This window comes from Crocodylus porosus, unplaced genomic scaffold (genome assembly GCF_001723895.1).
Source record: "Crocodylus porosus isolate Cpor-Errol unplaced genomic scaffold, CroPor_comp1, whole genome shotgun sequence".
Lineage (NCBI taxonomy): Eukaryota > Metazoa > Chordata > Crocodylia > Crocodylidae > Crocodylus > Crocodylus porosus.
The window spans coordinates 13834543-13860411 of NW_017728910.1; the positions used below are offsets into that span (position 1 = coordinate 13834543).

Sequence of the window (25869 nt, forward strand, 5' to 3'; positions counted from 1 at the left end):
TAATATCATCAACAACACAATCATTTGAAAATAAGAATCACTCCATTACATAGCTGCATTTTTTTTCTTTCTTCATGACACACCACAAGATCCCATTGTACAGTGCACCAATGGGGTTTTGGAAACCACAAAAAATTAATATAACAAACTTGTTAACACATACACCAATTTTATACCAGAACTGCGGAGAATTGTTACACCAGAAAATACCATCTGCAAAAAGCAAGTCATACGTCATAAAGATCAAACAAAATGAAGGTAATTTACAAGCTGAATTTTCAACATCTGATGTCAGCAGGAGCATGATTTCTTCTCTGTACAGAGGATGCTGGAGTGCTGAGTCTTGTCATCGAATCATTGTAACCAAGAGGAATGAAAAAGCGGCAGGGGAGCTAAGGTAAGTTGACCAGAAAGAGTTGAGGTATTTATGTTTCATCAATCCAAGATCCTGGCCCTTTGGAAGGGAGGCATTTATGATCATTGGGATATTGTCACTTGTGCAACAGGGTTATGCCTGTGACTCCCCTCCCATTAATGCTAAGGGATATTACATGGCAGCCTAAACATCCCAAAAGTGTCCACTGAATTTGAGCACCCCCATCTCGGGGAGCCTGACTAAGCATCCATATTTCCTAGTGACTTCCCCTGGTGAAAAGCAGGCTCTTTTATGTTTTTAGGCTTGGCCATCCAGTGACTAAGGCATTCAGAAACAGTGGAGACTTTAGGAACTCTTGGCCTCTGTACATATCAAATAGTCTCATGATCTGATATAAGGGGAAATGCAGGTGATTTGAATCCCATTTTTCAGATTTGAATTATGTCATCTTCCCAGGGTAGGAGATTGGGATCTGGGGGGTGGACTGAAGATCACTTCTGCTGCAAATTGATCATTTCCACATTTGAGTTTATGCCTGCCAGTTGGTAGCTGGTCATGATGTTTGAATAGAGCATAATGTTCTAAAACACAGCCCAGTGTCTAGGCTGGTTTTGTTTTGACGTGGGTGATGCTAGTTCTTTCTTAATCTAGTCCTGGAAGGTATGTGGGAGATTATAAATTATGCTAATCTGTAAAATAATTTTTAGAAAGAGCCTGTCTTGATAGAGCATGATTCTCCAGGTCCTTCCTCAGTTTTACCTGTCTGACACATGAAATGCTGTTTCCTGATGATCCTGGCGGCAATACTGCAGCACAACCTTTCCTCCAGCCTAAGATCTTTTCTTTTGTTAGATGCGAGAAGAATGAATGAATCCCTTTAGTGGCCTGTGACATAACTGAGGTGATGATGAACAACATACTAAGACACCACTGAAATTCAGAAACCTGCCTGGACAAAAGAAGGCATGGCTGGATGGAGGAGTGCAAAGGGAAAGTGTACGGCTAACAGTTGTGATGCCTTCTCCCATCCCACTGATGCCAGTGGAAAGAACCCACCGACTTCAAGGGCACTGAATCAGGCTTACAGTAAATTACATAGTTTACATGTGGTAACATGATACCAGCCCCTCTTTCTGCTGGCTACTCTGGTACAAGCTATTAAGGCTGTGAGGGAATGTAGATCTCGATGTGGCAAGGTATGTAGGTCTGCATTAATGGCGAGGCACGTGCTTAAGTGTCTTGCAGAGCTGTGGATATAAGGACTATTTTAAATGTTACTGGACATGTCTACACATGCATTAATATGCTTGTGGTTACTGCGCATTAAGTTTAGTACCTGTAATAACAGAAACAAACTAAATGCACAGAAACTGGTGCGCCTGCATGATTGCACTGCCACATGCCTTATAAGTGATGCTAAATGTGCAGTAGACTAATTTTACTGTGCATTAGTGGAATAGCACAGCTTTTGCCATGATGTGCTAATGCGCAGTAGAATTTTGTGTAGATGCGCTCACTTAGTACAATGGCTGGGAGGAAAGTCACACAAAGGCAATGGAAAAAATTTTTTTTAACTGTTTTAGGAAGCCAAGAGGCACCAGCTGTTCTTATGTAACTCTTACAGCTGTATGAGTTCTAGTGGTATAAATTAGCTAAATCACTGTAACTTTAGTCTTAAATGAAATAGGGTTAAACATTGCATGGTTTTGCTACACTTGAATCTCTACAAAAGCATCACCAGATATTATTTAATTGTTACATCTGTCCAAACCCATATTCTTTCTCTGCTGAAATGTAGAGTCAGGTTCTGCTAGATGCCATTGATGTATGTTAGATATTGCTGAAGTTTTCTCTTATGGTACCTAAGCATGAGATTTTAGTGTGAGGGGTTCAGGACCATTCAGGGTCAGGCCTATAGAGAGGACAGACGTGCTAATAAACCTTGAAAATACTGCTCTTCAGTGAGTGGGGGCTCATGGTTCTTGCTTGTAAAAATCTAGTTGATGTGTATGTTTAGGAAGTGGGTACCTGATCTAGGCTTATGTGGCCACATTTTCAAAGGCACCTGTAAAACACTTAAACATTTTTTCAACATTTTCCAACATGCACCTTGTTGTGCCCCCAAGTCTTACAGGCCAATTAGCTGCACAGTAATTGGGCACTACCAGCTGCATGTGCAGGTTGTGTGCATTTGAAAAGGGGCATGTGGAAATTCTGGCTTTGATCCTTACTAAGGCAAAACTCCTATTGGCTGTGACAGGAGGAGTGCCTGCAGAATCAGACACATTGTGGGTGCTCCTCATGGGAGTGTCCATTGATTGTTAACAGGACAGGAAAGGAAATTTGTGGAAGCTCAAATGCACACAAATACTTGAAGTTGAAAAGGTAAACATTTGAAAAAGACTTTCCATTTCTACTTGCTGTATGACTTGTGTTGTACTCAAGATTATTTAAAAAAATACACTTGAACTTCATAGCTTGAAGCTGTTTTTATCATAGGACTCTAGTGACAGGTATAACACATGCAAGTTTTGCTCTTGCTTATTTTCAAACCAGAAACCTTGTATGAAAATACAGCCTGATATAATTTAAGGTGAGTAGAGCCTTTCTAGTTCTAACATGTTGTACAATATGCCTATGCATGAATGACAAATTGATTCTTCAAAGAATTTGAATATATTCTATTTAACTATATATGTTTAAATAAATAATAAATAAATAACATCTAGCTTTGCACTGCACTGAAAATTCTGTCTTTCCAATCCTCAAACCTTAATGCTGGGGTCTAGTGAAGGGCAGGTTGAGGTCCCAGCTCCTCTCTTGGGACAACACTTCTGAAAGTCAATGGGGATCTGTGAGGGAATCAGTAGGCACCTGCATGAAAAGAAGAGGGCATTCAGTGCCTTGCAGTCCAGAACTGCTGTCCCCTTAGCCTTGCTTTCTCCTCAGTTCTCATTTAGAGACATGCTCTGGTCAGTGCAAAGAGCCCACTTTGATCTGATTCCCCAGTTTAAATTATACCCAGAATGTTCCAGCCTTAATCTCTATCCTTGTATTCTTTAGTTCTCATAAGCTGAAGTTGGTATTTTCTATTGGAATCTCTCAAGTTTTTGCAAAATGTAAATATGAGCTTGGCCTTGTCCCTGGAGTCTTTACCCTAATGTGGTAAGTGATCACCTGTTACATGACTTTAAAGGCAGGAGGCTGACTGCAGGTCTCCCAATACAGAACTCACAGTTCTCAGTGGTGGCAGATAACAGAAAAAGGAACAATGGTCTCAAGTTTCAGTAAGGCAAGTTTAGATTGGATACTAGGAAAAAAAACGTTCTCACTAGGAGGGTGATGAGGCACTGGAGTGGGTTTCCTAGGGAGGTGGTGGACTCTCCAACCTTGGAGGTTTTTAAGGCCTGGCTCAACAAAGCCCTGGCTGGAATGATTTAGTTGGGGATGGTCCTGTTTTGAGCAGGGGGCTCAATAGGGCTGTACAAAATTTTGCCAGTAGTTTTGTTTCAACACTGTTTTGACTTGTTTTGAGCTCAAAACAGCAAAATTGAAACAAAATGGAGAGCTTCGAAACAGCCTCAAAATGAAATGAGGCAAGTCGAAATGTTTCAAAATTTTCAAACCATTCTGAGTTCTGAAGCTCAAGCTGGGCTTGCCTGCAGGGAAACAGAAACTAAAGGAAGGAGAGGGAGGAGGAAGAGGGGTGGGGTGGGGAAGGACTGCTCTCATTATTGACTGTGTGGCTGGCCAGTGACTGTGATCCTTCCCTGAGGTCCCTTCCACTCCAGTGCTCTGGGGGAGGGATGGAAAAACTGCATAAAAGGCAGCATTGTTTGAACTGCCCTGCTTTCTGCCTTGGTGTCAGTTGAGTGAGGGCACACCTTAACACACACACACTGTCACCCATGTCACGAGTTTTGCTTGTCTGCAGCTTAAGGTGCAGTTTCCCCCAAACCCCTACACGTATCTCCTTGAAACTTGGCAGGCTTTGTTGCCTCAGCAGGGGCTAGCATGCCTGCAGTTTTGACCCTCTGTGGCTTAACGCATACACATGACATGAGCTTTTTGCTTTCAAGATTTTGAGGTGGGACCTGCACCTATCTCCTTGAAAATTGGCAGGCTTCGTGCCCTCAGAAGGGGCTACCATTTCTGCAAGTTTCAGCCAAGTCAGGCCATAAATGACAAAGTTATAGGCTGTTTTGAGCTTCCCTATTATAGCCTATGGGCGAAACATCGAAACACCAAAACTGTTTTGACGGAACAGAACAGCAGTTTTGAATTAAATTTGAAATGAAATGCTGTCCTGTTGAAACGTTGAAACGCAAGTTGAAACAGAATGGTTTCGTTTTGCACAGCCCTAGGGTTTGACTAGGTGACCTCCTGAGGTCCCTTCCAACCCTAATTTTCTATGATTCTGAGTCACGCTGCATGTTTCCTGGTGCAGATGAACTCACAATCAGCCCGCAGGATCCATATGAGTAAGAGTTGCAGGATCCATTCCACTGTTTTCACTGGAGAAGATATTTGGGAATTCATGTGGCATATTGAAACAGAGCCTCCATGCACTTTTAGTGCAGAAACACCGATCTGCCTTGGAACCTCATTCCTCAGCCTAGACATGTGCTGAAGTGAGAACCCTGTAATGCAATATGTCTCATCTGGCTTTTGTCTGAAAGACGTATCGTGATCTCAGGGTGAGCTGAAGGAGTGGCCACAAATTATGCCTTCCATTATTGCAAACTGGATGGAGAGAGAAAAGTTGTGTACGATCTGCCATGAATGGGTTGAGTGCCTATGCCACATAGTCACTGAATAAGAATTATTGTGACCTGTGCTGCCAGGGCACTGCTCCTTCATTTATTGCATAAACCTTTTACCTACCCGTGTGCTGATGGTTGAGCTAAAGGACAGGAATCTACTTCCCTGGTTTGCTGTATTCACAGTCCCTCCTTCCTGATGGGTCCCCATGTGCCTTGATTTTTTAATGATCACTTTGCAAAGTTCCTTCTACTTTTCCTTTTTTGTTTGCATATCTTGTTGTTGAGACAGATAAGTAAATTTGCTCTGATCAGCCCTTCTATTGGTTTTTCCGTATTTTGTGTTCTCTATCTTCTCTAACTTCAAGCCCTTTTGAGCTGGGATGTCCCAGACAGGGCTGGCACACTGGTCCTTAAGAAACAATGAATAGTAACCTGAGTGAACACAAAGAGGCAAATTATTTAAAGTCTCCTAGTAAGTGGAAAGATGTTTCATTTATTTTGAGTGCAGCTATTGGAGTGGCCTATGCCTGGGGAGACCTCAATGCTAATCATAAATAGTAATTCAAAAGTTACTAATACTAGCTCAGATCCTGGGGTTTCCTTCCTCCTGCAAAGAAGATCTGCCCTGGCATGACCATCTTGATGAAGGTCAGATCTGGAAGATGAGGGGCGAGGGACACTGCTCAGTTGGTTTAGCTTTGGGATTCATAGACCCCCTTCTCAACTCCCAATGAGTGTTTGTGGATCCTGATCCCTCTACTATTCCTGCACAGAGATAAGAGAAACTGCTGCAGCCTTGGCACTACAAGTCATCTGCACAAGTGAACAATAGAGAGGAGGCCTTGCTCACAGCCTTGCTCAGGGAGTGGAAAGGAAGGGCTCAGTGCTGCCAATGGAGTATGTCTTTGCTAATAGGTACCATTTTCATTTACAGTAGGTTATATCCAGAATAATGCTAACAAGGCCAGTGGGATGACTCTGTTTTTATCCCGGTGCTGCTTGGATGGTAGCATTTAACGGTGTAACTTTCAGCAGCTAAAACATTTGTAATCTATCATTTATTTGAAATCATGGTTGTTAACTGAAAATCAGCCTATGAAACAATCACTTTCCTACCTAGTGCAATGATTTAAGACTAAATTTCCCTGGATCTGCTGTACATGGAAGTTGATGATCATTAATTGCAATGGAGAGTGTGACAGAACCATAACAGATGTCTTTTAAGGAAAGTTACACATATCCATAAGAGATTACACATATCCATCCAGGCTCTGATTTCTAATGGAAGGCATTAGAATCTAGATATGCTAGCAAGGCATAAAGCCTATATGGTGGGTAGCAGCTACATTGGAAACAAGAAGTGAATGAAACCCTGGCTCCACCAAGATAAGTGACAAAACTTTTCTTGTTGGCTACAATGGAGGTAGGAATTCCTGGCAGACTTCATGCTCAAGCCTTCCAAAAGTCAGACAGCCCAAATGTCTTCTTAGCAGATAGTGTTAGGCCCTTAATTCTGGGGACTTGTGGGGGCATATTTTCCAAGGTAGACCCTAATATCTGTGCACTGAGAACTGAATCTGCACCTTCCAGATTGTGGGTGACTGTTTTAACCGCTGGACTCCTGGATAAAAAGTAACTGTATCTACTTGTGGTTGAGTCCTGTAAGAAAGGGCTGATTTAGGCACTTAACTCCACGAGAGCTGTCATGGCTAAACTGGAATCCCAAGTGGAGGAGGGCCAGAGTGTGTGGGACTTAAGCCACATGTATCTTCTCAGCATTTCCTATAGGCTAGTGTTAGTGGCTCCCTGCTCTCTTAGGCACCTACATCTCTTCTTGCATTGTACAGAGAGCCCAAGTGCTTTAGTTAGGGCTATGGATTCAACTATACAACTAGGTACCTGCAAGTCAGGAACTCAGTGCTGTGGCACTGTGGAGTTAGCCCTGCTGTATACAGATTCCATTCATTTTAAATATATATAGAGGTATCTCATATATAGAGGTATCTATATATATTTTAAATCAATGGAATCTGTATACAGCAGGGCTAACTCCACAGTGCCATAGCACTGAGTTCCTGACTTGCAGGTGCTGTGATTGATATATATAAAATCTATCTATCTATCTATCTATCTCCCTTACATGGCGTGAAAATCTCAGCCTCCACTGTTGGGGCGGTGAGGTGGGCTCCGGGTTAGGAGGGGGAGTGTTCCATTTTCACTCTATGTCACCGAAGGCTTAATAGTATGTGTAGTATTATTTTGTACTTGTGCCTAGCAGTGCCAATGGTCTCATTTGGTACATTAAAAATATATAGTAATATATTAATAAACATAAAAAATCATGGATGTAAGACTGTTGCTCAGATTTGTTTAGTTAATTTATAAGGATATCTTCTGCTTCAGCTTAGCTAACCTTTTTTTCTGTCTTATATGTTGATTGGAAAGGACACAGTATGCCAAATTCACCCCAGAATTAATGCTTAATGGAGTAACATCACAAATGAGGTTATTCTATTCTGCTCTGATTAGATATGAAATCACTGGACATTTTGTTGATGTGAAAATTGCAGGGTTGGGCCTACTGTCTGTTTGTAGCCCACAAGCTCATAATAACCATCCACCTCCTGGGAAAACCTGCCTGGTGTTACATGAACTCCCATCTTTCCCTTACCTATTTCATTATTTCGAAGTGGGGTGGGAGACTATGGAATTTGTTAATCATAGTAGATAGCTGCACTTCAATATTTTTCAGATTATCACCCAACAGTTCCACAGTTCAGTATCTCTAAAACATAGGTAAACTAAGAATCCTTAATATGAAGTATAGTTTTATGGCAGGGAATGAGATTTCAGTGGCTGGCTCATCCAGACTGGCCACAGACATCATTCAGTGATGAATGAATGTTAACAGCTTTTATGAACCTAATTTTTGTGGTGCAGGAATGTCACAAAGTAGCAAATAGGAACTTCCCCTGAAGGACTGAAATCTGAATGACAATCCAGAAGTTGCCCAATGGGAAATAGTAGAGATTAGTGAATTGGTAATAGAGCCATAATGATTGAAACAGAGTCCAAGTCTTGAAATATACAGTGCCAGGAGAAATGGAGGGTCACACAAGGATGGTTAAGTCTAGCTGGGTAGAGGCCTTTATCATGACTAAGGATGGATACAAACTACAAAGTCTAGATCCAGATCTGGGAGGTTCAAATGCACTGGATCTCTCATTTTGATTCAGCCTGTCCTAAGGAAAGAGATACAAACTACAAATACTGGATTGTGATTCCCAAGGTTGGGATATTTGGTTTTAAGGGGTTTTGGTTCAGACCCATCCTTACCCATGGTGTTCATACTATTCTCCAAAGACTGAAATGCAGGTTGGAAATGTTTTTCTGTGAGGCCAAGATCCCTGGATCTACCTTTAGTCTACTCCTGAGATTTCCTTGGAAATATTTTACTGCCTCAGTCTGGTTCATTCTATCTATCTATCTATCTATCTATCTATCTATCTATCTATCTATCTATCAAAGATCTTCTTCCTACAAGGTTCAAGGAAAAATATATTTGCTAAGAAAGTGCCAAATATATAACAGTAGCTTCAAGCCAGTATTATGGGATAAATATTCTCTATGGAAAGCACAGAGAATATGTTTCAGGCCCTTACCAATTCAACCAGTCACGTGACTCTGCTCACTTATTAAATGCTCATCCTATTTGGCACATCTCCCATTAACTCATGTTGTCAGTACTGCCAGGTGTTCAATATAACGCATGCTGATGGTTTAACAGACACAGAAAGAATCTGCTAGTCAATCAATCCATCCAAGTGATGGCCCCTGTTGGTAAAAATCACCAAAACAGGACATGACTGATGGACACAGAACAGGCCACTTGTTTGTTTTGTTCAAAGTGACAACCTCAGAATCCAGGACTATCCTGGAGAAGAAGTGAGAGAGTGAGGGACGTGATTCTGGGCGCTGAAATTTAGAGGACGATGGAGTTTACAATGAGAGCCAGAGAAGCTTTCACATTCTAGCCCACGGGTTAGGTTAGCGAGAGGGTGCATTACGGTTTGGTTCCCATGACTCTTACTCTGGCGAGTCATCTAACTCATCATTTGCAATCAGGGCCTCAGAATTCGGTTTGTGTTTGCCTTTACTTTTTGATTTGCTACTTGTCCGATTACTTTCCTTTGCCTCCGACATCTGCTGATAAGAGAAGCCTTTGTCTTCAGAAGCTCCCCAGTCCTGGTAGTTGTCATTCTCAGCATAGGAAAAGCCTTCTTCGACAGAGAAGGGGTCAACATCAACATCGTAACGCTGGTATGTGCTCTGATGAAGGGCCTCCTCCCGAGCGCTGATCTCCAGGGTGCTGTTCCACATGCCATAGCCAAAATAGATGAGCAAACCTGCAGTGAGGGAAGGGAGCAGGGTAAGGGGAGTCAGCTGTTAACCATTTCAGAAAGGAATAAATAAATGCTATGTTACAGTGACCCAAACATTACACAGTTAAACACATGCAATGTTACCCTGAAGCTACTGCACAGATGTTTTACCATCTGTATCCCCTATACAGACTATGTGAATTTTAGAGTCATAGAGAAAACAAAGCAACAGTGTGCTGTGCTAGAAAAAACCTATTAGGGGAATAGGGAATTGACACTCCACTGAGGTATAAGGGTCCCATATATGGGCCAGATCTCCAGCTGATGAACATAGCCTAGGTCCAGTGAAAACCTTGAAGTCAACAGCACTATGGCAATTTGTACTGGCTGAGGAATGGTTCCATGTAATATTAGTATCAAAGATAAGAGCTTCACATAAACATTATGAGATTTAAAAAAAATTAGCACATCTAGTTTTTGAACCCTTTAGGTTTTGTGTGTTCAAGCTTCTCTCTCTGCAACCAAGGAACCAGAAATATATATGTATATTTTAAATATGGACCATGATTCTCTCATAATCAGATGTGTATCCATGATCTGGGGCTTTAGGAAAAGCCCTGAAATATCATGAGACTTGTGAGAAAATCCTAAGAATAGGCAAAAGCTGCATTTTCAGGCCTTTCTCCTCATCTTTTCTCCTTTACTCCCCCACTGCATACAGCCAAGTGTGCTTCCTGGCTGTCAGGCTAAATCTGATGGGTGCTAAAATGTCGTCCTCTGATAACTAACTATCTGATTTCTTTCCAAGCTTTTGTTCCTTCTTGTCTTTTCATCTGACCTTATACAATTTCTTCTTCCCGCTACCAACATAACATGTTTTTTCAAGAATCTAAAGTAACTAGAGAGTTAAAATCCTACTTGGCAATATTCTGCTGCAGATGCATCTCTGTAGCAAGGCACCCAGTGAGTCTGGTCTGGTCTTGGCACTGACTGACATCATCAAGTGAGACAACAGACTGCTCATGTGAATGGGACTGTGTCTCCCACACCAGCAAAGGTAAAAGTAAAACAAACCCCATCCCTCTCAGCCTTGTGCTTAGCAGCTTCATGGAAGCTGCAGGGGAAGTAATTACATTTAAGAGGCACTGCCTTCATTCAGTAGCTCCCTTGGTTGATAGCCAAAGGAATACCATACAAGTCACAGGGGAAATATAATTAAATGAAGAAGACCCGGTTGCTGTTTTGAAGTCACTTTGATTTGCAGGCACAGGGGGCAGCTATCACATTTGACGGGTGGTGCAGCTTCTATGTGAAGGTGGCTGTATCTTCCAAGGGCCAACAAATGTGCAACCTGTAGTCCCTGGATTGTGTGAAGCAGCCACTGCAAAACAGCTAGGTGTTGCTTTACAGGCTCCTCTGTGATGGCCTTCCGGTGCTGTGGGGTGTGACTTGCCTGCAGGGGTCATGAAGGAATTATCCCTTCTGGTATACTTTAATTTGGCCATAAATCCTTTCTCTAAAGCAATCAGGTGCTGGCCACTACCAGAGGAATGCATTACCTACCTAGCTAGAGGACATTACTGCCAAGTCTGGACACTCACCCCATTCTCTGCAAAATTAGCTTAAACCTCCTAAGATTTTTAAAAACAGATAGTCTGGGGCTCATTTTCTGTTGGCAACCATCAATCCTTCCAGATCATGGTGTATGTGTGAGAAGTCACCCAGACCTTCAGCACATATGCCTAAGCAAGAGCTTGGAGGAGCAGAGGCTGCCCAGACCTTCATCCTCATTTTAGGCCACCGAGACAGAACCCAAAGGCTAGACTGAATCACGACATTTGGTGCCTCCAAGGCTGTAGTTGTATAAGCATCAAGGGATCAAACCCAGGTCTCTTGTGTGGCAGATGGGAATTCTCCCATTGAACCACAGGGGACTCTGGGGCTCAGTTTATTTTCCTTCTAATATTAGAGACTTTGTCCATTAGATTTTCAAACCTTGGTCTTCAGCCTTGAAATACTAGAAACTTTTTTTTACGACTTGAATTTTTTTCTGAGAATCTCCTATCTCCAGGTGCCGGACATCTAAGTGAAAAAACAAGTACCTAAGACACACCATAAAATCCTGAGGGTTGACAACTCTGGGAGGAATCTGTAGCTGGATCCAATATAGCAAGTGCCATGCAGAAGGTGGAGTTTAAGGTATGATTAATGCTTTATGCAGATAGGCATTTGCCTATTTACTTTTCATGAATTCTCACTCCCATGTGTCTAACGTATAGTCAAGTGGCAATTAACTGTGAATAACATACATGGTCTTTTTTATTATTGCGCATAAATAACACCTTTGTATTGTGCTAATAAACCACCCACGTGCCAAATTCAGTAATCAAGTGGGTAGGCCAGCTCTCCTCATTTAATTGTGAGCCTTGTGGTGGTTTGAAATTTTTCATAAGGCCCCATCTTGTGAAAAATCTCAGTTTCTGTTTAAAAAAATGTCTAGCCCTCATGACCAAAGAGGAAAGCTTGAAAGCATGACCCTGAAAGGTTCAGATAATAGAAAGGAAGTAGAAAGAGCCCAAATACTTATTTTTCTTAAATCTCATGGTTTTAAAGCAAGTGTTATGATACGGAGTGGCTTGACTCATGAGTTTTGAATGACTGGTGCTGGCAATATTTAAAACCTGTCTGACTTGAATGGAATTGCATCAGAAGCTGGCTGTTTTTGTTAGACCTCTCATACAAGGCAGAAAGGTTTTCTGTTCCTGCCACTGAGTTTCTTTCCCCTGTTGACTTGGGTTATTGAAAAATGGATGAGCCCATGGTTCTAGAGGTCTCCTGATAAGGCTGCAAAGCACAGATCCTGCACGGGCAGATGGCCTGTGTGCAAATTTCTGTTCATGGAAATTTAATGAAGCTGCAGCTCTGAGCCCTGGGAAGTTCCAGCCTGCACTCAGTCCAATTAAATCCTAAAAATACATCTTGAGAAGCCCTGCTGTCTAGCCCTCTGCCTACCATCCTGCTCAGCTGTAGTGGGCTGCTTTGAAATTAAGAAAGAAAAGCAGGACAAATTAAATGGTTCTGATCAATTTAGATGCTGGCTAAGTGCTGCAGAGCTACGTGATGGGCTGAAATATTTTGGAAGAGCCACAATGATGCAAGATGTCTGGCTGGGAAAGTGAGGGGGCAGGTCACCCTTGGGACACGATTACCCTTGATGCAGGACTTGGAGGGATCTGGGTTGGTGTAAGGAACACTAGGTGTTGTATCTAGCTGACTATTTCTCCAAAGCTTCCCAAGAGTTCCCCTTTTCCGGAGACTGCAGCACAGGAGGACACAATGCAATCCAGCTGCTCTGGGAAGTCTAGGTTGAGGGTCATCACTTGTCCTGAATTAGATTTGCAAACTGAGCTCTTTTTCTTTTCAAACCACAGCCCAAATTGAATTCCCCTCCAGATGCTCAGAGCCCTAGTCTGTGCTCTGTTGGCTATGCTGGTCCTTAGGATGAGGGTGGCATCCTCATCTGATATTGTGGCAGCCAGTTAGTAGGGCTGTGCGAAGCTTCAGGTGCCTATTCGATTCGGAGGAGATTCAGCCCAATTCGGCAGCTGAATCCAAATCAAATCAGGAGACCAATTAAAAAGTCCAAATCGATTCAAAGCTCTCCAAATTGATTTAGAAAAGATTCGGAGAGCTTTGGAGATTCAGGCAGCCCCCACTTGCCACTGCAGGTAAGTAGGGGGAGGGGACCATGGGAGGACCCCTGCCAGGCCCCATCCCCTGCCTGCTCCCCCAGTCCCCCGAGTGCTGCCCGACCCCTGCCTGCTCTCCCAGCCCCACTGCATGGCTGCCCTGCCTGCCCCAGCTCTTGGCTCTTTAAAAAACTGCCTCTGCTCATGGCGGCTGCTGCCAGGTGGTGGGGAGGGGGGCAGGAATCCCCACTGCCTCACGCTGCACGAGGGGCTTTGCCACGAGCCCCTGACCCCCTCCCACTCTCCCAGCTCCCACCACTCACCGGCTGCTGCAGCGGCCTCGGGGCTTCTGGGGGTTCGTGGCAGAGCCCCCCAAGCAGTGTGGGTGCAGTTTTTTTTAAGAGTCGGGAGCTGGGAGAGTGGCCGAGGCAGCCATTGATAGTGGGCGGGGGAAGGGGCCAATTCGGAAATTCGGCCAATTTGGCAGCGGCCGAATCTCCAAATCAGATTTGGCCAAATCAATTCAGGACAGTGATTCAAATCACTGAATTGAATCGCTGTCCCCTGCGTCAGCCGAATCTGAATCTGAAGCAAATACTAGCCACTTCACGCAGGCCTACCAGTTAGTAACACAAGGCACTCGGGAAATGCCATGCTGGATCAGATCGGTGCACCACATAGCCAAGTACTCTGTTTCCAGCTAAGGCTTTTCCCAGGCGCATTGAAGGAAGGTGCAAAACCTCTCTCCCTCTTAAAGACACATTGTGGGAAACATTTTGTGGACCCCTAGCCATCAGGGGTGTTCTTTTGCTCTGAACCATGGGGATTTGTATCCCTTATACTTATTTTATCTTAATCTAAAGTAACTGCAGATGCTCTTATTATCCCGGTAGAAGTCTTGATTGCTTTTTAATGCTGTTAAGATCATGGCTTCAGTAACATTTTGTGGCAGCAAATCTTACAGTTTACTTATGGATTGTGCAAAGGATTATCAGTATTTCATTTTCTCAGTTTTAAATGAGCTGCTTTCAGGGGCATCCCCTTGTTTGTGTATTAGGAGTGGGCAAACAGGAGGTCCCCAGCTGGAGAGAACCGAGACCCCAAACTGCCTTGCGCTGAATATGTTACCACTTTCCTCCTTCAGATTGACTAATCCCAGGAGCAGTCCAGCCTGAGTCATGGAGGGCGCGTCTACATGTGCGCTTTAATGTACAGTCTCCTATTCTACTCTACCCCAGAGCACGTGTATAGACACCCTTTGAGAGCAGGGCCATCTAACTTCTAATGGCCGGGGCCACATGCTCCCTGGCATGTTGGACAGGCTGCAGACTGTGGTGTGGCCCGCTCTCCCCTCCACAGGCCTGGGGCTCCCTGGGCCCTGCAGATTGTGTCTCCTTGCCCCTCTCCCCACTGCAACTCCCAGCTGGAGCAGGGGTGGGAGCCCAGAGACTCTGACAGCAGGAGCAATGGGGCAAGCAGATCCTAGGCTGGGAGCCAGGGGAGGCTGCAAGTTAATCCTCTGCAGGCCAGTTGTGCCGTGTGGGTGCCAGCTGAACAGCCCTGATCTACAGGCATAGGTCTGGCACTCCACATCTGGATGCCCGCTGTCAAGCCACATTAGATTCCAGTGAGAAATCTGCAAACTGAACAAGTTTTCAAACAAATTATAGGAAAAGCATGGCTCAAGAGCAATGAGTAACTCATTGACAGGCAACTGACCTGCTCAGAAAAGCAGCCCCGGATGGCGTGGTGCAGGTGAAAGGGGACCTGCTGGAATGTGGGCTGACCCGGGCATCTCCATGTTGACTGGCAGATATGAGAATGAGGACCATGCAGCTGGGTGAGTTCATCTGTCTCTCCTGATTTGTCCACAAACAGGAAAGCCTGTCTGCTGCTGATAGTGTTCAGGGAGGGTCTTCTGGATTGTTTTCCATTTTCATCAAATCAAGTTTTACCCCTGAGAGCTGTCAGCACAGGCACACTTGGCAGCTGCCAGTCAGAACGGGAATGTGGAGGGGTGTGTGTATGTGTGTGTGGGGGGGGGGTCTAGCAATGACTCTGTAGTAAATGCTGGACTGTTTTACTCTCCCAGCACAAACCCTGCTAGCAGTTCAGTTCAGACTGAGGTGACACATGGTAGAGAAGCTGACAGCTCTCATTTCAATTGAGAGCAGAGAGGCTGATTCTACCCCTTTGAATAAAGGCTTCATCTTTTGAATAAAGGCTTCATCTTGTAAGCAGAATGATATTAACCACTTAAATACAGCCTCCCAGTTGTATTTCCATGCCAGGATCAAGGAGCTCTGATTTGAGTGGGGAGGGTTTGCTCACAGGGTATTAGGCCAGGAACCATTTATTCTGTATTTCTACAGTACCTATCACAATGGGAACATCTGTTTTATGGCTGGGGCTCCTAGGTCCTATCTAAAATATCTCCCCATGACGGGGCCTTGACTCTGGCATTGTTTTCCTGCTTTGGCTCTCTGCTGTCTGGACATGTAATTTCTTGGAGATACCATAAAATATGCTATTTTTTCCCTGGACATTTGGAGAGAGTTGGTTGGAAGAGATGCAAAGTGCAAGAGACCCCAGGTCTTCTAGATACCTAGCCCCTTGGCAAGGAGTATGGAAGTCCTGAGAGCACCCAGGGTTACCGATCTTCCTGCTGGAAAGCCAAAAGCCTAGCCCCTGAGAGTCTGAACTAGAGGTCCTGGGGGTAGCTGTCCCCCTGACTCTTAGGGAAGATCTAGGCTACTTGGACCCTGCAGCGGCGTGTATTGCCAGGCTTTTCTGAAGCTACGGGACCTAGAAACTCTGAAGTGAGCTGAACAAATGGGTGGGCGAGGAGGCTGGGCCTGTGTTCTGTGTGAAAACTGTCATTTTGTAAAATGTTTGGTTTCCAATGATTTAGCATTTTCTTACAGAAAAATATTGTCAGCTTGGATTAACTCAGACTGATTGGGTATTCAGGAGTCACTGATAAGAAATAAGACACAAGGCCAAAGTATTATAACACATCCTAGCTGAGCAATCCCATTGGTTAGACAGGCAGCCTGGCCTTGCTGTTCTAAGTCACTTTTAAACTCAGTTAAAAAAACATCCAAAACTCACCCACAAAACACCAGACAGCAAATCGGATCCATGTTACTTTGGAGAGCTTCAGCATGAGATAGATATTCACCAGCATGGCAAAAGCAGGGACGAAAGGGAGACAGGGTGCCATGTACGGCAACTTTTTGGGGTTTTCTGGCTGCTGCAGGATCACAAAAACCAATACAACGATGAGCAGGATCATCAAAACCACGAGAAGAATAGCCCACCAGCTATGGTCGTAGATATAGTCTGCACCAAAGATGATGAAAGAACAAAAGATAAACATCAAGATGAACAACAAGATCACACAAGTGGTGACAGTGTGGCCAGTGGCTGCAGTCGGCCGATCCATTTTCCCTGGCAGCCCGAGGTGGATCCTCATTGTGTAGTAACGTGGTCCTATTAACTTCTTCAGCTTGATGAGGTAAATGTTTTCAGACTCATCTGCCTCTATTCCTGAGGTCATGTCCACTGTGCCGTAGTTAGGGTGGTTGACATTGTAGGTGGACTTATCTGACTTCCCAATGAGCATCTCGTTGTCTCCCAAGGAGGGTAGATTTTTTGCACCGCATGTGTTGGTGGGTGGGCCAGAAAACTCTTCTCCTTCACTCACGGGAGAACAAACTTCCTTCTCACAGTCTGCTAGAATCCCTTCCTTCTTCTTGGTGTGCTCCTCAGACAGGAATTTGACAAAGCCATCAATGTCACTCTCCGGCTGATATCGAAGAAGCAAGACACAAACAGAGACCAAAGTGTAGGCTAGGAGTGTGCCAATGGACATCATTTCTATCAGGTCCCTCAAGCTGACCAGCAAGGAGAGTAGTGCTGCTAGAAATCCTGAGACAATACAAGCCACCACTGGAGTCTCCGTGTAAGAGCTTACGTGGGACAAGAATCTAGAGTATGAAATAGTCACAGAAGGTTAAAGTTGCACAACATGGAGCCTGCTCTACAGCACTCCTCACCCAGGTGGAAAACCACAACGCCAGGCTTTAGAGCGCTGCTTGCTTCTATTCTAATTGCGTTTCTGAATAAAATTCTTCTGCACAAAATAAATGGCTGTGATAACCATGGAACCTGGGGTGGCATCTAGCTTTAGATATCTATGTGAGACCTGACATGAACATCAGATCATTTAGGGTGAAACCGTGAAACCCCCACTAACTTTTGTAGCAGCAGTGTGCCCCATACTGAGCTTTTCTGGAATGTCTCATCCTTAGGACCAGATCCTGCCCTCCACATACATCCCAAACTCCTGCTGGCTTAACTGGGAGCTTTTATAAAGCTTGGAATGCAGGCAAGAGCTCATCCTGAGCAGACTCCGTACAGCAAGCTCTGATTACTGAGCTTGCTCATGTGAGTAGCTTTGTTGATATAACTGGGATTCATAGGGTGGAATACATTAAGCCTGGCAATGCTTGTAGGATTGGGCCTTCCACAATCATATTTATGAGCTGCTTTCTATTCATGTACTTTTAACATACCATCAGCTCCTCTGTCTGTTGGTGTATGGTATTTAAATAGCAGTATCAGTTTCAGAAGAGCCCAAGCCAAAACTCACTCAAGCCAATTTGAGTCTTTCCACATGCTAACAGGTATTCAGTTTGGGATCAGGTCTGAATTCAGACTGGTGGCTCATTTAGGTCTACAGTGCAAAAGTCTAATGTAAAGACAAATGCTAGGATAAGTGGAGTGTTTTTAATCCTGGGTTATGATCATCTCATAGAATCACAGGGTTGGAAAAGACCTCAAGAGACATCTGGTCCAACCCCCAAAGGAAGTATTTACTCTTCTTCATCTCTATAGAGGTGAAACACAAAGTTCACTGTATGTTCTACCACTGGGGTGAGATTTTGTTCCAGGAAAAATAATGAGATATAATTAAAAAAATATTTCTGGATGTTTCTCTCTCTTTCTTTCTTGGTACAAAGACCTCAAGTGTAATACTTAGTGGATCAAAAGTTTTCTATAATGGCACTAGTATAATATAGAATGCTGTCCTGAGAAAGAAACCAAGAACATTTTAGGCAATTTGTTTTGAAAAAAACTAAAAATCTCAAACCAAATGCAAACCTTGGCTTTCATACTTTTTAACTTGATAGGATTTTCTCTTAATAGGTATCTAGCAGGTAATATTGTAAGTTAGTCCTCTGTGAGTAGAGCATGACATGGACATTTTGTTCATGCAAACCTGGATTGAGTGAAAAGCTATTCATTCCTATACACTTTAACATGAGTTTTCATTTGTAGCTCCACCCTGATTCTCCAGGTGACTTGCTCTAATTTGTGTTCTTATTTGTTGTCACTGGCTATCAGGCTGCTTCTACTCCTGTTTTTCAGCCAGTGACAAACTGTGGCTATCAGGGTGTGGTGAAGTGTGAAGAAATGGCATCCTGCATCTTTCCTCTCCTTGCCCAGAATTGTTTAAAAGGTTTGCAGGCAGACCTGTGCTGCTGTGACCTATCTCAAGCTCTCAGTGTTTCCCTGACGTTGTGGCCTCTTGCAGTTTGATTACGGAAGTGAAATGCAGCTATTGATCTCATGGGTTTTCATGGGAAAGATGAAAAGCAGCAAGGGTCAAAAATAAGTGACAGCAAAAGCACGACTAACCTGAAGAGCAGCCCATCACCAGCCATGGCATAAATGACTCTAGGCATTGGGAAAAGGGAACCCAGCAAGCTCACTGTCAAGCCAGCCACAGATCCAATGGCAACGATGAACTTAGCAGCGTAGAATCCATGGGCTACAAACATTTCCATCAGAGGGGATTCGGTATCAATGTCAGAGGATGGCACCATCAGTGTTAAGATAACACTCACCTAGCAGAGACAAAAGAAGACACCTGATAGGGATAGAGGGGCACGGATGGTACTTGGCTTTGTAGTGCAGGAGATCAGGTTATCAGTGAAGAGAGACCAAACTATTTCAAGCGTGATTTCAGAAATGGTCGCACTTTCCTGCATCGCTTAGAGACAACTTAAAATGCCACATGCAGGGGATGTCTTCACTACAGAATGATATATCCCAATGAAAAACAACCAAAGAGGATCCTGAGCAGCCTTTAATTCTGCCTTCCTGTAACTACAAAGCAACAGCAACATTGTTTAAACATGATTATGACAATAAACCTTGGAATCAGCATTGACTCAAGCCCATTAGTGTAACGAGACAGGGTACATAATAGAATTGCGCTGCAGTTCACTGGAGAAGTGCAGTAGGAGTCATTTAGCCTCAACAGCTTGAAAAAGATAGGATCAGTTTGGGAAAAATTTCTGATGTAATTACAGCTAAAGGAGACTTGGCTTGTAACTGCTGTGATTAAAGAATGAGGTAGCTTGGTGGCCTTGCTGTGGGTTTTCTGTAAAATAAAGCAACATTCCCTCCCTTTCAGAGACTCACTTGATTTTTTTCCATTACAATTTACATCTCCGAATACAAATGTGCATTCATTTGGATGCAGAGAAGCTGAACAATGCATCTGGCATTTCCAGGCTTGCCATCCATACCCGTTACTGCCAGCCAATGATCTGTGCTGCCTTGGCCAGAGTCCCAAACTGCAGCAGTGGGAGTGGTTCCTCTTCCAAAGATATGGCTGGGTGAATAGTTCCTGCCTCTTTTGATGCTCTTTTTCATTTTGCTGCAGTTTTACAGACTGAACTCCTCTTTAGAGCTGATGCTGTTGATTACGCACAGAGAAAAGACAAGCTGTCACATTCTCCCAGCAGCCAGCAGAGGAAAGGATAACCTCACCAGAATGGAAATATTTTAGTCCTCTGCCTGGAAAAAACAGACTGGGAGGTCAAAGGGTAGCAAAGGAAAACACTGATGTGTGTACAAAACCACAGCTGATTCATCAGTGCCCACCAGAGAAGGAAACCTTTGCAACATGTTCTCTGTGACACATCGCATCAGTAAGAAAACAGCACAGACGATGTAGTAGAGAAATGTTATCTGAACTTGGTACTTACAGACACGTACGCTGTCAGGCACGTGACCAGCGAAGCTGTGATTGCGTAAGGGATGGAGGTATTGGGATTCTTTGCTTCTTCTCCTGTTGTGGCGATTATGTCAAAGCCAATGAAAGCATAGAAACAAGTAGCTGCGCCTTGTAACACCTGCAGGTTTAATTGACTTAATCAGATACGTTAAATAAACCTGGTTGAGAGAGAGGTGGCTCCTTGCGCTTGTCTTCATGTTAGGGTCTGGAGGAATTACTGTACTAGTCCATGTATGTGCGGGAGGACATATGCAGCTGGGCAGTAGAGGCTGTAGTAGAAGCCACAAAAGGGGCCCATTTGCGCTCCCCAGCCTGGAGGAAGTTTTCCCTTCACATCTCCTCCCAAAGCCTGCTTCTTTTTAACATGAAGACCACTCATGCAAAACTAGGCAAATTTGGCCTGAAGCAAGCCCTTGAGTCCAGCTCTACTTCAGCTGTCTTTTGCACATCTTGACTCTCTATACACGTGCTTGGAGTTGCGGGGGCATTTTAATTATCGTGGTTCCTGGGCAGCCACTCTAATTAAAACACCTCACTGCCATGTGTAGTAAGCCCCTGTGTGTTTAAAAATGGCCATGGGATGCTTTATCTAAACCTCATTTTCTGAGGTTTAGATCAAGTTCCCCGTAGCCATTTTAGAACGTGTGGGGGTTTCATCACATGACACCGTGGCGATGCTGGAGCATTCTAATTAGAACGTGGAGCAGACTTGATTAATCACAGAGCAGATTCAATTAATTGAGCCTGCTCTGACACATTCTAATTAGAACACCAACAAGCACATATGTATGCAGCCTTCAGGCCTGGCCAGAGTATCTATACCCACATGTTGGCATTTGAATTTGGGGCCTTAATTCTACCAAACAACTCAACGTGTCACTTGAATCATGCCACATGATGAAATACCTGGAAATCAAGGAGATTTGGAAGAATTAAAGCATATTAAACCAATAAGAGATCCATTTGGAATGGCGATTCCCTTGAGGGAGGAAGCCCTAAATCCTGTGCATACCGCTCCTTCGGTTATGGAGGTACATTCAGCTAAAGCTGGTCAACTGCAGTTTCCTAATGCCTGATACAGTTCTGCAGCTGTGCTGTCCCTGAATCTGACAACAGGTCCTGTCAATGACAGATGAGAAACTTCACCAATTTTATCTATTCACTCACTTTAGTGACATTAGACCCCCAAATCTGATACAGTTCATAGGAATTTGTAGCATTCTCACACATTCCACATTAGCAGACTTTCCAATGTGGCAGCTAAATGTGCTAATTGACAGAACACAATAGCAGAATAAAAGCAAGCGGATGAGTGCAGCTTTCAAAATAAATTCTGTTTTATTTGGAAACTGTGGATGGGCTAGCAGCCCACACCGGAAACCCTTGGATGCAGAATTATTTGTACTGTTTAAATGTTTTATTGGGTTTGTTTTCTTTAAATATACAGTATCATTAAGGATCTTTATAAGAAACAAATGCTGAAACAGGCCTATGGAAAGAGGTAGAGAAAGAGCTGGCCTTGAATTTCTGTAAAATATTGTGAGAGAGAGAGGAAAAAAGCAGAAAAAGTATTGGCATCTCAGGGAGTTACAAGAAGTGGGCCAATTTGGTTTTATTCCAGCCACATGGCATCAAATAGCCAGTCAGCATCAAAGGACGAAGGTGAGCTCTACTCTCAGGTGGGCTCAATGATTCATTCTTCATGGTAGTTTTTATCTAGCAATAAAATATTGATTTGCCAGAGGGAAGTGAGTGGAGCATGTTGTGTCCTAGGATCCAGTATCAGAAATCTTGCTTTACTTTACTTTCCTGCTTAGCTTTCTGCACAAAACCTTTATGGAGTTGAGCAGTGAAAATCCAATAAATTATTCTGGCTTTAGTCCAGCAGAGATATTTTCAGTCTCTGTTCATCCTTGGATAAAAACTAGTTCAAGCAGGCTAAAAAAGCCAAATCTGTTCAAATTCTCAGTCAGCTTTGAGCTAACATCCTTAAAATACGCATTGACAGGTGGTATTATGAAGTGCACAAAACAAACAGCTTAGAACATTTTTATTGAAAACCAACCAAAACAAATAACACCGTGTCCTCCCATCTGTATAAAAATGCTGCTAGCTGTTGTGAGCTCCCTCACTATAGATGGGTAAACTGCATCGTAAAAGGATGCTAAGCTGCATCATAAAAACATGGCCTCAGGTGAAACTGTCTCCAAAGCTCCCAAGTTACAGAGGAGGCTGATTCCCAGTGAAAGTCATGGGGATGCATGTTCCTAAAGCACTTAAGCACTTTGAAAAATGTTACTTTTCAGCTTTTTGCCTTTGTTCCATTGTTTTGTTGGGTATGGGATTGGTCTTTGGACCAGACTTAGGCCTTGGATCCTATTTGATCTGAAATTTGGATGCGGGTGGGAAAAATGGTCCCAGCTTTTGGTCATCTTTAATCTTTTGGAAAGTCCTTCAGATATGCTGCTGTAAATCTCTTTCTAGGAAACATTTACACACAGGTCCTCTCCTTTCTTTAGTGAGACCCTGAGCCCTGAGAGACCCCACATTGCTTTCTGCTCAACTCAGACCAAAACTCAATGAAACAGTTTCCACAAAAATGCTGCTTCATTGAGTCTGAAATATTAGAAATATTTTGAGCTTGGCAGCTGTTACTGAAGCTAAGCCAGGGTTCTCAGGGAACTTGAACACTGGGACCTAGATATACCTTGGCTGGGGCAGACCTTCATAGCTGGCCTGCAGAGCTGGGTACTCCAGGACTCTCCCTGCCCCTATTCCCTGGTATTAGACTAGCAAAAGCAGCAATTTTATTGAACAGCTGCTGTGTCAGGGAACTTTTGGTTTGTTGAAATGTTGGGAAAAGATTATTTGGATGGATATGAAATTAAAAAAGAAAAAAAAATTCCTGCAAACCAGACACTTTAGTTTCATTCATCCCTAATTCGTCTCTCTCCTTCTTAGATGTATCCACAAGACACATCATAAACTTCACCTGTGCCCATGCCCCACAGTATTCTCCTACCACTCTCATTTATCAGACCCTGGGGCTTCCTATGACTCCTCTCTTTACAAGCGCACGGACTCATGAAGTGGAACCACACCTGTGGTTCCTTAGCAAGAGGGAAGTGGAGGGTGGTCAGGAATTTTGACTTCCACCTCGCTCAAAAGGAAGCATGGTCCAGTGGAGAGGACATGGAACTTGGGACCTGGAGATCTGGCTCTGACCCCTGCCCTGATGCTGACTTGCATTGTGAGACCCGGGGAAGGTCACCTTGCCCATCTGCTCCTCTGCTTCCCCTCCCAACATTTATCAGTTATGTCCAATGAGACTGGGGTTTTCCTGTGATATGCATGTTGTACATCTAGCACTACAGGGTCTCTAGGTATGCAATGCATGGGAAGCGCCTGTGCAATCATGGCCTGCAGACCCTGCATGGACTGTTTTGCCCCGGGCCCTGCACCTTGCTCAGGTCAGCTCTGACTTCAAGTCTCATCTCTTGTCCTGTCTGACTGCAGAGCTGACTCAAGCAGGGTGTGGGGCCTGGGGCAAATCAGTCCATTCGGGGTACCACCCCTGCTCTGATCCCACGTGCCCTGGACCCAAAGTAACTGCCACTGCCATCTGCAGTGGTGGCATTGGTGGTGGGGGGAAGGGGTGTAGTGAGTAGCTGGATGCGAAGCTGGCTGCGAGGAATCGCCATGGCCACTCTGCCCAGGTCCGCGGGGCCCCCCAAAGCGCAGGGCCAAAGGCGGTCAACCCAATTCACCCCCTGCCCCCAGGGACTGCCCTGCTTGAAGTAGTACCTGATATGTGGTGCTGGCGCCCTATGTGGCCAGGGAGATGCTTAAGCTTAAGGCTGCTGTTGATTATAACATACTGGATTGAGTACAAGACACTTACCCCTGACCATCCGAAGGGTAGGAACCGCCCCTCAGACCAATTGTCACCTTTGGTAAAGGACACTCCAGCTATCATGATGAAGATCCACACTGCCAGGTTAATGACATTGAGCACGTTGTTGAATCCCACAGAGTTCTTCACTCCCATGGAAACAATGATGGTCACAATGACAGCGATAACCAAAGCCAGAAGATCTGGGTATGATTCTTCTCCTTTTCCTGGGCAAAGGAAAGAAAACATTCACCCACATTGAGAGAGGGAGAGAAAGAGAAGGACAGCGTGAGTCTCAGGAAAGACTCCATGTTATAAAATGCTTTCTGGATTCTGGAGCATAGCTGCTCTGATCCCAACGCAAAGGCTTAGTAGTGTTCAATAATCATGCACTACAAGCGCTTGCTTAGAAGGCTCAAATTCAGAGCACTTCAGTTTATAATACAGAGGTGATCACCCCGCACACAACAAGACATCAGTGGGAGTGTTGGGTGTGTGGGCAAAGAACAAAGATCAGGTCCCAAACTGTGTAATGTGTCTCTGTTGATCACATGTTAATCTTGCATGAAATACTTATCAAAACACCATTCTATTGTTACTCATTAGCAAAGACACAGAGTATTGTTCGATCCACAGTTCAAGTAGCCACATTTAGCAAGTAGTTTCTGAATGCTAAAGGACCAGGCAGTGAGCTTGTTCTTTGTCACAGGGAATCTGCGCTGCTCCTGTCTGCTGAAGGCATATTGCTGAGTCCCTGAAAACCCTCCATTGGCCTTGGAGAATGTACTGGGGACAGTAGCAGAGAATATAAAATAAACTTGTGCAGCATATATCCTTTAGTTTTGGCTTTAAAACTGCTATTGGTTATGTGCTTGACAGTGTTTAGGTTTATTCCATTGCAGCCCGTATGAAGTTTCAGTAATTGGGATCTGAAGAAGCAGCTTTGACTGCCAGTCTGTTAATGCGGTGTCTTTGTATGCACTCTCCCACTTGGTGTCATACTAGATTGCATGGACACATTGTTTTACTTAGCAGCACATGTTCATGTACTTGTAGGTATGTCGGTGTGTCAGCACATGAGAGATGTGCACAAATGGAACTGTACTCATAGTAATTTGGAATACTGTTAGCAAATATGTAAAATGAACAATGTCATTGTTATTTTTTACACAGTGGGTGAAAATTAGAAATGGGCTAGCCAAACTATGGAGAAGTTCTTCACCAAGCTTCACCTGAGCCTTCTCTAAGCAGAACTGGATTGGAACAAGCCAAGCTTTCAAATTCACCTAATGAAGAAGGGGAAAAGCATCTTGGCACAGATAGAAGTGCAGCTCCCTGCTGTAACTGAGAAGGCTTTGCAGGACAACAATCCCCCAGCCCAAACAGAAGTTTGCTGTTAGTTCCAGGGAGGAGCATGGGCAACTGGTGCCACCTTAGTTGGGGGGGGTGCATGCCCCCCCCCCAGTGACTGGTCAGTGACTGAGGGGGAGGTCCCCCATGGCCAATCTTGCCGACCGGCAGGGGGAAGGGGGGTGTCCTACAAGTTGCCACTGGTGGGGAGGGAAATCTAGCTGCTGGTTGCCAGTCTACAGCCAGTTTCCCTAAGCAATGGGCCCTCCTCTCTCCCAGCTTGTCTCTGTTTCAAATGGGAGGGGGGAAAGAAAGGAGAGAAAGCTC

The 25869-nt window shown here is 44.2% G+C and overlaps 1 protein-coding gene across 1 annotated transcript in view; it reads right to left on the reverse strand.

The window, feature by feature from the left end:
* Positions 1-7600: 7600 nt before the first annotated feature.
* SLC7A14 (solute carrier family 7 member 14) overlaps positions 7601-25869 on the reverse strand; it is a 42628-nt gene continuing 24359 nt past the window's right edge. The window contains exons 3-7 of the mRNA XM_019532728.1: positions 24202-24419; positions 20272-20418; positions 18914-19122; positions 16322-17199; positions 7601-9545 (exon numbers count right to left, since the gene is read on the reverse strand). Coding sequence (XP_019388273.1) covers positions 9226-9545; positions 16322-17199; positions 18914-19122; positions 20272-20418; positions 24202-24419 — 1772 coding nt within the window. The 3' untranslated portion in view covers positions 7601-9225. The remainder of the gene's footprint in view (positions 9546-16321; positions 17200-18913; positions 19123-20271; positions 20419-24201; positions 24420-25869) is intronic.